We start from the raw sequence: 17,965 nt of genomic DNA on the forward strand, positions 1-17,965 counted from the left end.
ACTTTCCCCTAAACTGTTAGAACTAATAAATGAATTTAGTGAAGCTTCAGGATACAAATACACAAATCAGTGGCGTTTCTGCACGCTAGCAATGAGCCATCTAAAAAAGATATGAATGAAACAATCCTGTCTACAAAAGCATCACAAACAATGAAATGCTTAAGAATAAATTTAACCAAGAAGGTGAACCATCTATACACTGCCAGCTATAAGACAGTGATGAAACAAATTGAAGAAGACACAAAGAAATGGACAGACATCCTACGTTCACGGATCAGAAGGAATTAATGCTGTTAAAACTACCACCCAATGCTATCCAATGCCATCTCAAGATTCAACGCAATTCCCATTAAAATTCCCAGGGTATTTTTAACAGAAACAGGAAAAACAATCCTAACATTCTTATGGACCCACAAAAGACCTCAAATAACCAAAGCAATGCCAAGAAAGAAAATCAAAGCTGGAGACATCACAATTCCTGATTTCAAACTTTATTACAAGGATATGGTAATAAAAATGGTAAGGTACAGGTTTAAAAATAAACACATAGACCCACACAACAGAATCAGGAGCCCAGAAGTAAAACCACACACATACACTCAGCAAACAGTTCACATCTGAGGTAAGAAGATTCAAGGCAGAAAGGAAAGTCTCCACAATAATTGGTGTAGGGAAAACTGGGTAAGCACATGCAGAATGAAATTGGACCCCAATTTCACACCACTCTAAAAAATTATCTCTAAAGGAATTAAAGACCTAAATGTAAAACCCATAACGGTACCACTACTACAAGAAAACATAGGGGAAAAGCCCCTTGAAATTGGTCTTGGCCATGATTATTTGGATGGAACACCGAAAGTTCAAGCAACAAAAGCAGAACTTAGCAAGTGCGATTACATCAATCCATAAAGTTTCCTCACAGCAAAAGAAACAATCAGCCAAAAAAAGGGGGTTAATATCCACAATACATACGGAATTCTTACACGTCAAGAGCAAAGAAACCAAAAGTATGATTTACAAATGGTCAAAGGACTTGAATACTTTTCCAAAGAAGACATAAAAATGGCCAACAGGTACATGAAAAGATGCTCATAATCACTAACCATTGGGGAAATGCAATCAAAACTGTAATGAGCTATCACCTCACACCTACCAAATTGGTTATCCAGAAGACGACAGACAGAAAGCACTGGTGACGCTGCATAGAAAAAGGAACCCTGTGCACTGATGGCATGAAGGTAAATGGCTATAGCCACAGTGGAAAGTAGTGGGGAATCTTCTCAAAGAAATAAAAACAGAACTACTCTAGGATCAAACAGTTCCATTCATGGGTGTATATCCAAAGGAACTGAAATCAATAAGTTGAGGAAATGTCTGCATCCCCATCTTCATTTCAGCATTATTCACAGAGCCAGGACATGGAAATGATCCAAGTGCACACCAATCGATAAATATGTAAAGAAAATGTGATATATAGATATGTAACTACAAATATAATATAGAATGCAATATTATTCAGCCATAGAAAACAATGAAATCTGGCCTTTTGCAACAACATGAATGGACCTTGAGGGCATTATGCTAAGTGAAATAAGTCAGACAGACAAAGAAAAATACTGCATGTTCTCACTTACATGGAATCTAAAAAAACTGAACTCAGTGAAATAGACAGGAGAATAGTGTTTGCTAGGGTCTGCAGGGTGGGGGAAATGGGGACATGTGGGTCAAAGTGTACAAACCTCCGGCTATAAAATGAGTAAGCTCTGGGGATCTAATGTACAGCATGGTGACCATAATTAACAATACTGTATTACATAATTGGAAGATTATAAGACAGTAAATCTTAAAAGTTATCACTAGAAAAAAAAAAGCTAATTATGTGATGGAATAGAGGTGCTAACTCACCTTATTGGGGCAATCATTTCTCAACACATACCTGTATCAAATCATCGTCTTTCACACCTTAAACTGACATATGTTTTACGTCACTAACATCTGAATAAATCTGAAAAAATTCTCCGAACAAATGAAAACTTAGGAGTAGATAACGTACTGGTGAATTCCACCAAACTTATAAGGAAATATTAACAACAAACCTCCTTACACTCGTCAAAGAAGTGAAAGAAAGAGAATAGTTCCACACTCATTTTCTGAGGCCAGCATTACCCTGATAGCAACACCAGACAGGGACAACTAAAGAAAATAAATTTGCAGACCATTACCTCTGACGACTAGAGTTGCAAAATCCTCCACAAACTATTTCCAAACAAAATTCACCAGCACATTAAGAGTATACGATGTGACCAAGAGAGATTTGTTCCTGGAATGCAAGGATGGTTCAACATACAAAAATCCATCAATGCAACAGGCCAATCACAAAAAGGAAGGGAAGAAAAAACATTATCATCTCCATCGATGCAGAAAAGCACTAGACAAAATACAACACCCTTTCATGATAACACCATTCTACACATAGAAATAGAAGAAAATGACCTCCACATATTAAAAGCCATATAGGAAAAAGCCGCAGTGAACAAAATACTCAATGCTGAAAGACTGAAAGCTTTTCCTGTCAGATCAGGAATAAGGCAAAGATGTGTGATCTCATCACTTTCATTCAACATAGTACTGGAAGTGCTGACCAGAGCATTTAGGCAAGAAAAAGAAATAAAAGCCATCCAAATTGGAAAGGAAGAAGTAAGACTATCACTGTTTGCAGATGATATACTCTTATACAGAGAAAATTCTATAGAGACCACTGAAAATCTACTCAACCTAATAAATGAATTCAGCAAACTAGCAGGATACAAAGATGGCACACAAAACTCAATGGCATTTCTACACATAAATCATGAAAACTCTCAAAAAGGAAGTTATCAAAAAGACAGTCCCTCAGGCCCCCGCCCATGAATCCATGAGAGAACACGAGGGATGAGAGACACAAGGCAATCAAGCAAGATCTTCATATTTATTGATGGTAAAAAACAGATCTCTATAAGGAGCTTGAATTAAAAAACATAACAAGGCCATGAACCCCATGTAAAATAGCCTTTTACGTGGAAAGCAGTTGATGCTCCTTATTTCTTTAAGCCCATTTTCCCTCATGTCAATACCTTCATGAAAAATCTTGGCCTAGGGAGATGTTATTCCAAAGACCACCCAAATACTGCTTTCCTTAAGACTCTTCATACTCTCCTCAAGCCTCATTTCTATGGGCATCTTCCAGACTCAAAAAAGGTGATGGAGAAAAACCTGCCAACCTTCCTTTTCATTCCATGCAGGAGGAAGAGAATTCTTTAGATGTACTGATCTCAAGTCAAAGGGCAACAGGTATGGACTACAAGGGGCATCTCAAAAGGTACGGAGAAAAAACATCCAAGATGACGGAAAGGAAACCACAGGTGGTACCACTAAAGTTGTGGAGGGCCATAAGCTGCCATTCCTTGAAAACAACGGCAGAGCAGGTCATGACAGCAGTAGGGAGAAGGAAAGATGACATGGGAATGACTGCAGAGGGACAGATAACACCCAAGGCCTTGCTCAGACTGTGCATTTGAATCAAGCTCACACAAGTCACAGGCAAACCCAGGGTTCCAGCCCAGGGCTGCGTTCATGATTGGCTTCCCTAAAAAAGCTGCTTCAAGTCAACGCCCAAACTGGATGCCGGACACAGAAGGTGAGCAACAGAGGAGTGGGTGTGGACAGACACCGGGAGGTCACTGTGGCATCTCCAGGTCCCACGATGAACACAAGCGACTGGGACTGATCACTACACACGGGGCCAGAAAGATGAACCCTGCGATAAAAGCATGGAATTACTATTGTTAGTACTTTTACAAAAAATGCTAAAGCAATGAGACCATTAAATCTTTACAATCTGTAACAGCTGAACGAGCGAGCAGCACCTGAGCCGTTCATCATTTAATGTACGAACAAGTAAAATTCGTGTTGTGTATCTAAAGCTCCATTTTGCAAAAATCACTCAGAACAGGAAAGCCTACACAATATAATTATGGTACTTTCTGCTACACAGGAATGCATACAAGGGACAATTAGCATACAGCAAACCGGGATTCCGATGTACTGATCGGGAACTCTAGATGAAGAAAAGGGCCAACAGAATTTGGAGATGAGTCTGCAATATAGTGATGATAAGAGCTGTGCTTATTGAGGGGATGTATGTTATCTGCCACACCTTGTTCTATGTGTTTCCAAGGGATCACCTTTCTAAAAACTACAATTCTATGCAGGAGGAACTATTGCTACCACACTGTTTCACAGCTGGAGGAGCTGAGGCTCAGAGAAATTCACTTCTTCTAGGTTACGCACCTATTAGGTGTCAGGGACAGGATTGGAACCCAGGCAGGTTGACTCCAGAGCTCATGGTCTGAACTCCCATGGTAAACTGCCTCCATTCGGGAGAGCGCGAAGAGCAGAAGTCTTAGAGTTAGGCCGAACTGGGTTCACATCCAGACTCTGCCAACACCTGTGTGACCACAGAGACGTCACTTCACCTCTGTGATCCTCAGTTTCTTTATCTGAAAACTGAGATGGTCACGCCTACCTTACAGGGTTGAAAAATGAGATCCCACGGAAGGCACTGGGCTCACTGGTGAGGCCTCATGGTAGCTGCTATTTGTTGTTAACCGGAACAGAGCATCTCTGAGAACCCTGGCAGAGTCTCTGTCTTGGAGAACAAGAGAAAACCAAGAAGGCACTTCAGGAAGCTGACAGACTGAGGAAGTGGCAGAGCTAACGGAGCATATAACACTGAGAATTTAGTTTCCTCCTGCAATCAATGGAAAGCTATTGGATGATTTAAATAATAGGGTAATATAGTAATATTTGTACTTTTTAATGATAAAAGTGCTACATGCCTGTTTTGAAACTTGCAAACAAGATAGAGCTGCTTAGAAGGAAGAGCTCCCCTGACCCTCCCATGAGCACTTAGAAATGTCACTGCAGCAGCCACATGGGAGTTGGACTGAGGCAGAGGACAGTGGTTAGGGTACTTCTCCAGTCCAGGCAGGAGACCGAGGACGACTGAACTCAGAGGGTGGCAGTGGGGCCGGGCAGGAGGGGACAGAGGAGCTCGTGGGGGAGCTGTGAGAAAGCAGTCTGCAGTCAAGTGGAGAGGGAATCAATGCGATGCTAGGAAAGGAGGTCAGATGGAGAGTCACGTGCCAATGAGAGGAAGCCTTGGGCTTCAAAGGGCGCACAAGTGACCAGGAAGAGAGGAAGATGACAGACCTGCTGGTGTTGAACGGGCTGCGGAGTGGAAGCGATGCAAATGGGTATCCCAGGTCCAGAGCTCCAGTGTCTGGGGGACCCCGGGAATGGTTTATTGCCACCTGCTGATTCAAGGACCATAAGCACACACCTACAGTCAGAAACACTTAAAAGATTACTCACAAACGCAATGTTCTATGAGTTTTAACAGAAAAATTGAGAAACAAGCCATGAGAAACAAGGCTAAGATATCATTTGGCTTTGAACACTGGACTTTGATGAAGAAAGGAGGAAGGAGTAGAAAGACAAAAAGGAACGAGAAGGACAGAGTGGGGTCAGGGACTCAGCAGCACTTGTTAACTGGGCTTCAGACCTTTAGTCAACTGCTTCAGACTCAGGCCATCTGCTTCCTAACGTGACTGACCTGTGTCCTCAAGCAGTGTCATCCAAATTAGAAGTACCATGTGGTCAAGCTATTGTAGAGGCGTCTTCTCACTACACAGGGACCTTATCAGCACTGCCTGGCGCTGGTTCTGAGCAGCTGTCCTGCATCATCGCTGTGTGGCAGGATGTCCCACCAGGTGGAAAGTGCCCATCCCCATTTCTCTAGCACTTTCTTCCTTGTCCTTCCCTCAGGCAGGTCCAGGATGCTCTCTTTTCTGAAAACTGCTCCCACGCTGGGATTCTTCGTCCCATCAGAATGAGTCTTGTTCCCCCTGTGCTCCATTCTCCTGTTCAAGACAAGCACAAGGCCTCTCTGCACGGTGAGGGTTTTGCTTTGACTCACTCTGGGGAGACAGACAGAAGACAACACAAAGAATAAATCTGGGGAATTGTGAAGGTCATGGAGCTGTATAAATTCCTAAGAGGCACCTCTGATTCACATTACCATCCTCAGTGATATGGCGATTACTACGATCCCCCTGGGCCTTATTCCCGAGTGGGGTCTCATCCAGCTTCCCCACTTCACACAAAGCTCCAAAGCCATAAAATAAAAGCATATTCATTCTGTCTACATAAAAAATCTCAAACAGCAAACACTTCCATGAGCAAGGTTTAAAAGAAAGACAACACTTGGGGAACAAGTAACTGAAACTTCCCTACAAAGGACCAATTTCCTTAGTATATAAAGGGCTCCTGCAAAGCAATAACAAAAGACCACTCATTCAGTAGACAAACGGGCAACGGATATAACGAGGCAGTGCAGAGAAATGGGAATATGGATGGCTCTCGAACATGTGAGGTGTTCCTACTGAAGAGAAATTTAAAACCCTACCACGAGATGTCCCTCACCCCTTAGACTGGCAAAGCAGGAGTCCGGCCACATTCTGTGTGTGTGCGTGTGAGGAAACACGTGCTCTCTTACACTCCTGCTGGTGTGTAGACTGGCATCACCTCCACGGACAGCTGTCCAGCAATATCCACCACACTACAGATGCACCAACCTTCCATTCCTGAAATCTGACTTCCAGGAATTCACCCTCCAGATATCCTCACGTGTGCAAAATGACATAGAAACAAGGTGACTGACAGCATTGCTTCTCACACAAAGGGACTGGAAACAACCCACGTGTCTCTCAATAAGACAGTGCTTAAATACTGTTTCTGCGCGATAATGTTCCTACCAGCTATAAGAAAGACCGTGGGGTCAGCCCAGTGGCGCAGTGGTTACGTTCGTGGGCTCCTCTTTGGCAGCCCAGGGTTCGTAGGTTCGGATCCCTGCTCTGGACCTGCTCACTGCTCATCTGGCCATGCTGTGGCACTGTCCCACAGACAAAATAGAGGAAGACTGGCACAGGTGTTAGCTCAGCGACAACCTTCCTCAAGCAAAAAGAGGAAGATTGACAACAGATGTTAGCTCGGGGCCAATCTTCTCAGTAAAAACAATAAACAAAACAGAACAAAGAACAGAAGCTGGGGCCGCGCCGATGCTGTAGTGCTTAAGTTCATGTGTTTGCTTTGGCGGCCTGGGATTTGCAGGTTCGGATCCCAGGCGTGGACCTCCACACCAGTCATCACAGCATCCCACATCAAAATAGAAGAACATTGGCACAGACGTCAGCTCAGGGACAATCTTCTTAAAGATAAAGAGGAAGATTGGCAAGAGATGTTAGCTCAGGGCCAATCTTCCTCATCAAAACAAAAAACAACAAACCAGAAGCTTATCCTAAGAAAGTGTAGACTTTGGCGGAAGTCCTAGGAATCTGGTGCAACTTCAATGCAAGGCAGACGTTGGAGAATCTCTGGAGATGAGAATCGCAAGCTAGACACGGGCTATTCAGTGACGCTGTGCTAAGGAGTTTGGATGTGGTTCTGAAGGCCATGGGGAAGCTCTAGGGAATCATAAGGAGGGGCTTTAGAAAGATGCGACCACACCAGTGTCCAGGACGGAAAGGACAAGACGCAAGGACAAGATCGATGTTCACTGCACAACGTCATTCCGAGGGAGACAGGCTACCTGTGGACGACTAAAGCAGAGAAGCAAGAGGAAAACACGGGGATGATCAACCACTTACAACCTGCTCTGTGTCCGCATCACAGTACACGATTGTTTCTGAAAGGCATGAAAGGAAATTAATTACACTCTCCTTTCTAAGAAGCATGCCAAACAGCTTTTACGTTTGTAGCAGGGCTCATCAAAAAAGTTTGGAATCATTACTCTGGTCATTTTCCTCATTTTATAAACGACTCACAGGGCCTGACCCGTGGCCGAGTGGCTCAAGTTCCACGTGCTCTGCTTCAGCAGCCCAGGCTCAGGGGTTTGGATCCTGGGTGGAGACGCACACCACTCGTCAGCCATGCTGTGGGGGTGACCCACACACGAAATAGAGGAAGACTGGCACAGAAGTTAGCTCAGGGCTAACATTCCTCAAGCAAAAAGAGGAAGATTGGCAACAGATGTTGGATTAGGGTGACTCTTCCTTGGCAAAAAAGAAAGAAAAAAAGACCCATTCATAGTGTATCTATAAGCACAGATGTGAGATGCATCCCTGTCCTCACCCTCACTAGAGTCCTTTGCAAGAAGCTGGCAAGAAACCTGGCTTCTTGCCAAATGTGCCGGGATTAGGATGAAAAAACGAAACAGGACACAGCAGAGCACAGGTAACCGGAAGGCTGACAGTTTTGTTTTCGTTTTTAGGCAAGCAAAACTATTTAAAGATGAAGAAATAGAGCAGAAAAAAATCCACTGACATTCTCCTATGAAAGAAACAGGATGGCCTTCTAAAAGAAAACAATTTCTAGGCCAATGTTGCCTGACACCCTAAGACTATTTTCCCTTAAAAATAATCTTTGGGGTCCATTTCCAGTAACATGGGGGCCAAAATCACCTGAAACTCCTCCCACAGAGTGACACACTTAGAAATAAGGACTAAAAAACGTCAGCCTCTTTAAGTAAAGCTGAGTTTGCAGGTAATTGAAGAAACTCCTAGGGGTCCACGCCCAGAGCATTTAGCGGACGTGAGTTCAGCAGCTCTGAGGCTGGGCCACGGCAGCTTGGTCATCTCCCTAGTGAGGTGCTCAGGTTCTGGTGGCCATGTGGAGGCAGGAGACAGAGCCTTGGACCTCAGTACGGCCGGGGTTGGAATCGAGACCCCTGTGGAAAGTTGGAGCCTTCACAGGCCCACAGCTTCAGTGAGGGCGAGCTAGACAAGAACGAGCTCAGGAGCGTGGAGACAGCCTGGGCCTGGTGAGGTGGAGGGAAAGGTCCCCCATGAGGACGCGGAGCTCCAAGCCTGCTTGCACGCGGGCCTGGGCCTCAGGATGTGTCTCTCCTGCAAGGTCCAGTGATCCTCCAGGTCAAAGTCAGCATGAAGGACCCCTCGCTGGTGGTCTCCCTCGAATCCAGGCAGGAGCAACAAAGACGGCTCTAGAGGGTCATCTTTCCCACAGGATCCACACAGGCAAAGCCGCCCTGAGCACGATGCACAACAAAAACTCACAGAGCACACGAGAGCACCACCACGAGCCCCTGTGAGAACCAGGAGCTGCATTCGACACCAGCCCTTCAGACAGTGGAATCATCTGACCCACAGGCTAAAACGGCCGTGTTAACACGATTAAAGGTCTAAGTGAAAACAGGGAGTAAGAACAGACTTTTGTTTTTAGAAAAAGACCAAGTGGTTGTGAAAGAGAATTCCAGAAATTAAAAAGAAAAACGTTTTCAAGTTAAAAACTCAATGGAGAGGTTAAACCACAGATTGAGCACAGCTAAGGAGAAAAGTGGTGAAATGGAATACGGACACAGAACACAGCACAGAGAGAGAAACAGAAATAGGAAAGAGAGGGAAAGAGACACAGAGAGCTAAGGGAAAAAAGTCACCTTCACAGAAGCAATGGGGAGACTGTTCCCAGACAGATGGAGTGGGATGTGAATGCTCAGCTCAGGAAGTGAGTCCTGAGCAGGAAGAACACAGCTGCCTTCACACCCAAGGCACTTAGGTGAGTCACCAGAACACCAGCACAAGTGATCACAGAGAGAACACAGCATCTCCTATGTGCTCAACGCTTTACTCAAAGATCATCCTTTTAATATGTTGGCCTATTTCCTTCCAGTCTTTCATCTATGCATGTTTAGTACACATACAAAAATTTCAGGGGAAAATAAGATTGATACAATACATATAATTTTGTATGTACTTTTTTTACTCAGCGTTTTCCCATGAGCATTTTCCCAGGTCATTATGCAGCAGCAGCGGAACTGCATCAATAAGAGCGAAGAAGACTTGAGTTGTGGTTACGAACGTGGGATGTGAAGTCAAGCGTTCTGTGTCTGAGTCCCAGCTCACGACTCACCAGCTGTGTGACCTTGGGTAAGTTACTGGTCCTCTCTCTGCTCCCATTTTCTCATCTGTAAATTAGTGTGAGTTGCTATTTACTAAGCTATCTGCCAGGCACTGTGCTAAAGACTTGAATAATCCCATTTGATTTTCACAAAACCCCTATGGATTACATGTGTTATTGGCATTATTTTACAGACGAGAGACTGGGCCTTAGAAAGAATGTGAAGTGATTCGCCCCAAATCACACGGCTGCTGATGGTGCTTCGACTTGAATTGAGATGTGTCTGCAAAACCTGCGCCCTTGATGCCACACTCTTCTTCCATACGTTTGAACAGCCTCAGAGTACGCACAGACCGTGAAGCTGACCACGAGAGGCCCCGAGTGCTGCTCATCTCCACTTATTTCCTTATTTATGTGCTTTGTCCATGTTTCTTTAGACATGTTCATTTTTCTAATTTCTATGTTGTATAGTTATATATTACATTATGTCATACATTACAGTATATGTTATGTGTGTATATATGCATATATGTTACATATATTGTCTATTAGGTTTTATATAGTTATATAGTATAGATATTAGCCAGTTTTATCAGGAATATGTTTAATAAACTTTGATTTTAGAACAGCTCTGGAGTTGCAGAAAAGTTGGGAGATAGTAGAGCGCGCTGTCACATGCCCCACACCCAGTTTCCCCGCTGTGAACACCTTCCGTGGGATGGTACGTTTGCCGGTAGTAGTGAACCAGTACTGACGCGCTATTGCGAGCTACAGTCCACACGTCACTCTGTTTCCTTGTTCCCACCTAAGTCCCTCGTCCCAGGGTCCCACCCAGGATGCACCCCACGGTTAGCCGCCAGGGCTCCCTGGGCTCCTCTCGCTGAGGTGGGTTTTGCCTAGCATTCATTTTTGCAAATCCTCCTTCCAATTTATAATCTCCCTTTCTCATTTGTGTGTGCTGTTTCCTGATGTATATGAAAAATAAACTCTATATTCGAATGGATCAGTCTTTTGTTCTGTGGTATCTTCTGCTGTATTTATTCTTAGAACGTTCTTCCCTACATCAGAATGGCAGAAATGTTTACCTATAGAAATTCACACTGTTTCACATTTTCACTTTTTATGTATATCTAATTCACCAAACCATACGGGATTTCTTTTGGAATATGGTATGAGGGGGGTCTGATTTGCTCTTTTCCAAATAGTTACCATTCCTCTGAGCACCACCTCTTACAGAGGCCTTCCTTGGCCCCTTGATGTGTGATCCTCTGTTCCCTGTGAACGTTTGCTCTTCTGAGCTGCCCGCTCTTTCCCACGGCTATGCCGACCACTCACCCCAGTGTGCTCAGGACTGTATCAGTTTTAGTGCTGGCAGCCCCGGTCCTGGGCACTCTCAGTCCCGGGCAAACTGGGACAGTTGGTCACCCACCCACCACCCAGCCTTGCACCACTGCCATGCTGTACTGCTTACTGTTGTGCGCCTGTTGTGCTCCCCCAAAATGGGCTGTTTCTCTTTCATGAAATACAGAATATTTCACCAAATTGCAGCATAAGAATCCTACGGGAGCTGCAATCCAGGGAAAAATAATTTGAGAGCAGACAGTGTTGCAGTATCGAGTGTCCTCCTGGGAACACGCAATGCCTCTGTCCAGCCTTCTTTATGTTTCTCAGTAAGACGCAAAGTTCTCTACACACAGGCCTCTACATCCACCTCATTCCCGGGCAACCTAAAAGTTCACACTGCTATATTAAATGGCAACTTTTCCCCCATTATATTTGCTAAATAATTTTTAAAATATTCCATGTATATTCACACAGTTTTTCCTAGATGCACCAGTGTGAATATGCGGGTGCTTTATTGATCAACCACAGCCTTTCTTTCTTTTGCTTTTTCTGGGTTACCCTAAGTCTTCTCCACTTCTACCCCCGCCCCACATCTCAACAACCTAATACGTATCTTTTTATTTTCCCCATACAGAGATACACCTAGACAGACAGATGGATAGATAGATAGACACATAAAGTAGTTACGTTTTTTTGATCATTGACTGTTTGGAAAGATGAGACGTTATTATATACATCTTTAAAATCTTCAATACCTCTCACCAGATTGCTTACCATGGCTGTAATACTAAATATTTCTCCCATCAATGTGTGAGAGTGCCTGCACAGAAAAAACACTCTTCCTCCCGGGTGCCTCCTGACTCTCACTCCACTGCCACACAGCACTCCTGACGCCAGATGTGTGGGTGCTCTGCTGGGAGCCGTGGCTACATCATTTGATCGGCTGTTTGACAGGGTCCAGCCGATTAACGCCGAGGGGTGCAGGGTCGCCCCTTGGTGAAGAATAACTGGCCAGCCCCTCACATAGTTCTGAAACCTGTGCTGCTTCTAATTGCCCTTCATTCCTTTTCCTTTCTTAACCTCCAGTTTTCACTCCTTTGGGTGGCTGCTTGGGAGGCACTACCTCCTGGGAAAATTAGATATAGTAAGAGAATGTGACCACCTGCAGGTAACTTTCAAGATATTTTTCAGTTAATTATGGGAGGAGCACACAGTCCCATTTGAGACAATCGGAAAGGAATCCTGCCCAGATAAGATGTCGAGTTAGGTTTATGGCCTCTGTCTGCTTAATGTTTCCTTCTCCCTCCAGTTCTTTGTCTAAATATATATATGCATCGTCCTTCTAAGTTGGTTGATTGGATGATCAAGAAGTATCTACATATTATTCTGGACCTTCTGCTTTCTGTTAAAATGTTATAGAGGTTTTCTCCTAAAAGCAATAAATAATAAATGATTGATGAGTAGAATGGCCGAGGGGTGCAAGAATGCCCCTCGGTGAAGAATGGCCGGCTGACACCCCTGATATTTTCTGAATTATATGCACGCTTTCTAGTAAGGTTATGTTTATACTTATTTCTGTTTTTTATTCCTGAAGATATATAGTTTAGCTTAGCTTTTCAGCCCTTTACTTTACTAACAAAATGATACTTTCTCCGGCAGTGTGCTTAAGGGACTGTTAGCTCTACAATCTAAAAGACAAAGGAATGCTTCCACCCCCTAAAGGGCACGAAAAAGTAAAGATGTTTAACTGCCCGCTGAGAATGCAGATAGCCCTGGGGATAAGACACCCTGGAGTCGCCTTTTGTTCCCATTAACCATCTACACTAATGGCGTAAATGATTGAGGGAGGCAGGGATGGCTCCACCAGGATGCAACCAGACGGACTGCTGTCCTGTCCGGAGGCCTGGACCTTCTCTCTTTGATTTAACTTTGCCATGAATTACAACAGGTGTCTAGGTACCTATCGCCTTTAGCTTAGAGACAACAAACACTAGTTAATTGCGGAGAAGACTACCATTAACCTTATGCTCTATAGAATAGAATGCTAATAAATATTCTTGTGCTCGTTTTTTACTTCCTTATGTCTCTGAGAATATTCATAGAACCATTTCTGTACTAATCCTGAAAAATATATACACAACACTTGTGCACAGTAAAGGCGGACTTGCTAACACCAACCCAAGTCTCACGTCCTCTTTATTTCCCCCTCCCTCAGGTTTTCGCCGGCGCCATCTCTCCCGTGGGAACCTGGACTCTGCCGAGGCTGGACCCCGGCAGTGCTCCACACACCAAGCCATCCTCCAACCCCAGCTGGGCTTCCCCAATTCAACTCCGTTCTAACGCTGACTACTTAGAGTGGGCACCACAGCTCACAAGTTAAGGGCTCAGTCCCACGAGACTGGCCCCACTGCAGACGCTAGTTGAAAAGGGCCAGTTTGTCACCTGCACTTCGGACTGACCAGCTATCAACTGGGGCACACATGACCCCCTCCCTGGGTGTGACAATTTGCTAGAATGGCTCACAGAACTCAGGGAACACTTACATTTACGGGTTTATTAAAGGGCATAATAAAGGATGTGGATAAAGAGCCAGATGAAGACATTTATAGGGCGAGGTCAGGAAGGGCCCTGAGCATAGGAGCTTCTGTCCTCGTGGGTTTGGGATGTGCCACCCTCCTGGTGTGTAAACGTGTTCACCAACTCAGAAGCTCTCCAAACCCTGTACTACTGGGATTTTTATGGAGGCGTCATCACATAGGTCTGATGGACACTAATTCCATTTCCTGACCCTCTGCCCTTCCTGGAGGATCGGGTAGGACTGAAAGTGCCAAACTTCTAATCACCCCTTGGCCTTTCTGGTGATGAGCTCAGATCCTGAAGTTATTCAGGAACCCATGAAGAGTCACCTCGTTAGAACAAGGGATGCTCTTATCACCCAGGAAATTACAAAGGATTCGGGAGCTCTGTGTCAGGACCCAGGCTCAAAGAACAAATGCTAGAACAGAAGATGCTACTGGTGCTTCCATCATTTAGGAGAGCACAAGGTTTCAGGAGCTCTGTGCCAGGAACTGGGAGCAGAGGCCAAAATATATATTTCCTATTATTTCGGAGTACTTTTTTCCCACACACCCAGCAGCAATAACTTTTGCCAGCAAGAGTCACATCATAAAAGATTTCCTGGATAAAATATGGTGCATTGGAGCAATGGAACCCCATGCAGCTGTCAAAGGAAATGAGGAAGGTTTCCATATACTGCTACGGACTGATCTCCAGGACACACCAGGACGGGAACGAGCAAGGTTCAGGACAGTATTACAGGAGGTACTTTTCACGAAACAAAGGGGCAATATAAGACCAGATATGACTACTTGTTTATGTTTTCAAAATAAACAATGGAAGTAGAAACTAAGACCTAATAAAAATGGTTACCTCTAAGAAGAAGGAATAGGTGGTTGGGGGTCAGGAGGGGAAGCTAGACTTCTCCGAATGTGTTTCATCATTTTCACTTTGGAATTATTTTCATAATTATAAAAATTACACCAAAAAATTCCTAAAACATGAAAAAAAATACAACAAATGACTCAAATATAAATCAGCTGTTGGCAGGAGCAACAGAGAGAATTATTCCAGGTTTCTTAAGGCACAGGAATTGCACAAAACTGGTAGGAGATACCCCAAAGACAAAAGGAATCCAAAAGAAATTGTAAATGACATTCAATAATCATATTTGTTAGTAATAATACTGGAATTGTTATTTTTAAACTGTAAGATATATATCGTAGAAGAAAGTAAAGAAATAATTATGTTAATGTAATTAGCATCTGAGATTTCAGCATAAAAGAGAGATGAATATAAAATTAAGGAAGTTGAGAACAAACTCTTTAGTCTTAATGTTGAAGTGGAAATATCAGAATAAATTGATTTATATTTCTCTTTCTAAAATTACACTTTTAATGTTTATAGTGGAATAAGTCTCTCCTCTTTTCTGGAGCTTCTGGGTACGTGGTCTTCACTAGAAAGACTACAAGGCGATGTTTTGATATATGTATACTTTGCGAAATTATTACCAGAATCAAGCTCATTAACATATCCACACCTCACACAGTTATGATTTTTTTGTGCTGAGAACACTGAAGATTAACTCTCAGCAAATTTCAAGGACACGATTCAGGATTGTGAGCTGCAGTCACCATGCTGGGCATTAGATCACCAGCACGTGTTCATCCTACAGCCCTGGAACTTTGTACCCTTTGACCCACGTCTCCCCATTTCCCGCCAACCCCCCTAGACCCAGCCACCACTCTACTCTGCTTTTATGAGTATGACTACTTTAGATTCCACACATAAGTGAAATCAGGCAGTAGATCTATTTCTGTGTCTGGCTTGTGAGTTGTTTTTTCAGCTCTTGTAAATGTAATGTTTGTCTCATTTCCCTTTCTAGGTGTATACAGCTATAACACAGAAAATTATTCATTGTGTGTTTCTGTTGGATCTAAATTGGCTCGTTCATTATACATTTTGGTTACTAAAATCTCCTGGGTTGTCTACGTATATAAACATATGTTAACCAAAAGAGATGGATCATTTAATCTCATCTTTCATACTATACATACAGATATTCTTCTCTGACTTCATTCTCTAGAACAGCATGGCCCATGGAGTTTTCTGATGATGCAAATGTTCTACAGCTGTGCTAACACAGTAGCCACTAGGCACACGTAGCTGTAGGGCACTTTCAGTGTGCCTAGTGAGACTGAGAAACCTTTAAATTTTATTGAAGTTTAACTACTTTAGATGTAAATAGCGACATGTGACTAATAGCTACCCTATTGAACAGATCAGATCTAGAATATCTGAAACAATGTCAAATAATAATGAAATCGTAGGAAAGTCTGTATAGTCCCGGCTTTACTCAAAATAGTTTCAGTCTTTTGCTACTTAGCGTACCCTTTGCTGACAGTTTTTTGGAAACCGAGTATTACATTGAGGTATTTTTTTTTTCTATTTCTATTTTACTTAGACTTTCTATTAGAAATTCTGGCTAAAGTTTACCAAATTACTTTTCTCTATTTATTTATGTAATCGTGGGACTTTCTCCTTCATTTTGGAGACACAATGGATTACGATGATAGATTTTCTAATATCTGACTAGCCTCATTGCTGAAATAAGCCATATTTGGTCATAGTCTAACTTGATTCATGTGATTTTAAAATACAAATTAAAAAGCGACGTTTAACTGGAAATTACGTTCCGGCTTCTTCAGCAGCACCTGGCTCTTTCCGTTTCTTCCCCATGGGTGACAAGGGAGGACTCTGCTCTCCCTGTTGGGCAGAGACCAGCCTCACTGCAGAGCCCGGACTTAGGCTAGGCAGTTCTTATAAAAATGCTTAGGAGGACCAAGTTAACTACAAATTCCATGTGCCACAAACACTTTTTTCTAGTGTTTCAATAGAAATAAAAATTGCTAATTAGTTCAATTCTACTGGGTAACTCCTAGGAATAAAGTAAGGAGCAGCAAAGCGCATGTAGAACATACAAATTAAAGAAAAATTTATTTTCTCTTTATTGCAGAGGTACCAATTTAAGCAATGTTAGATGGCAGGCTTTATATATGGGGAAATATTCATTGAAATATACAGTATTTTCCAAATACTCTAAAAAGTAAAATATCTCCTAAATAAAGAAAGAGGTCAGGGAAATAAAAGATCATTCTCAGCAGAAGTAAAACATTATCACCTAGAACTAATTTGGGAGTATCCACATTAGAAACAGGAATGAGAAAGATAAAGGAGCACTTATGACAATACTAAGAGGAGTCCCAGATAAAGCATCTTCAACCTGTGTACCTGACTCCCACTCAGTCCACCCAGGGCTTGTGAGGACAAAGGCACAGGCTTAAAAACCGGCAGCCTCTCCACTTCCTATGGCAAAGAAGACATGAAGTCCACGGTTAAGTGAGGGAGGCGACTATAGACAAAACCTGGCGTGTCTGTAATATTCTTTACATAGACTACACTTCCGAAAGTTCAGTCCAGCCCACGTAAAGCATCAGAGCTCTTAAACAGAAATACGTGCTGTATACACCCTGAACCCTTACCGAACTCCACTTTAGCGCTACCTGTTTTCCTGATGCAATAAATCCCACGGCAGCTATAAAACAAAGAAGTTCTTACTGATGCCCTGGTGGTTTCTATCATCATTCCAGTGAGCGAAGAGCGAGGTTTTTTTTTTTTTTAGATTGATAGTTTCTAATATGTTATGACCCACTAATGAAAGCAGAAAAGCCACAAGGTACAGACCATATGAAAAAGTTCATAAAGAAGCTCAGGGCAAGAGAGGAGACAAAAAATAAGGACATTAGAGGAATCTGATGCCCTGTCATGTACAGTGGCCACTACAGTAGAGACTAGACACACAGCCAGAACGCTAGCCAGGTTAACATGACACCTCAAGCTAAAGGCCTATTTACCTCAGTTTCTATTATCTGGTACATCATGTCCACCTTTCAAAAAAAACAAGACATGCTAGAGACAAGAGAGAATACAGTCAGAAGAGACAGAGCAAGCATCAGAACCGTGCTCAGATATGGCAGAGATTTTGGAATTATCA

General features: G+C 43.2%; 1 protein-coding gene across 2 annotated transcripts in view; it reads right to left on the bottom strand.

Moving 5' to 3' along the window:
- Positions 1 to 3,821: 3,821 nt before the first annotated feature.
- Positions 3,822 to 17,965, bottom strand: part of LOC138919072 (protein phosphatase 1L-like) — a 52,749-nt gene continuing 38,605 nt past the window's right edge. The window contains exons 2-4 of one of the 2 annotated variants that reach the window (XM_070243107.1): positions 5,654 to 6,017; positions 4,565 to 4,687; positions 3,822 to 4,486 (exon numbers count right to left, since the gene is read on the bottom strand). In XM_070243107.1, coding sequence (XP_070099208.1) covers positions 5,925 to 6,017 — 93 coding nt within the window. In that variant the 3' untranslated portion in view covers positions 3,822 to 4,486; positions 4,565 to 4,687; positions 5,654 to 5,924. Of the gene's footprint in view, positions 4,487 to 4,564; positions 4,688 to 5,653; positions 6,018 to 10,021; positions 14,906 to 17,965 lie in introns of those variants that run through there. The other variant, XM_070243108.1, reaches the window with a different exon arrangement.

This window comes from Equus caballus, chromosome 19, assembly GCF_041296265.1.
Source record: "Equus caballus isolate H_3958 breed thoroughbred chromosome 19, TB-T2T, whole genome shotgun sequence".
Lineage (NCBI taxonomy): Eukaryota > Metazoa > Chordata > Mammalia > Perissodactyla > Equidae > Equus > Equus caballus.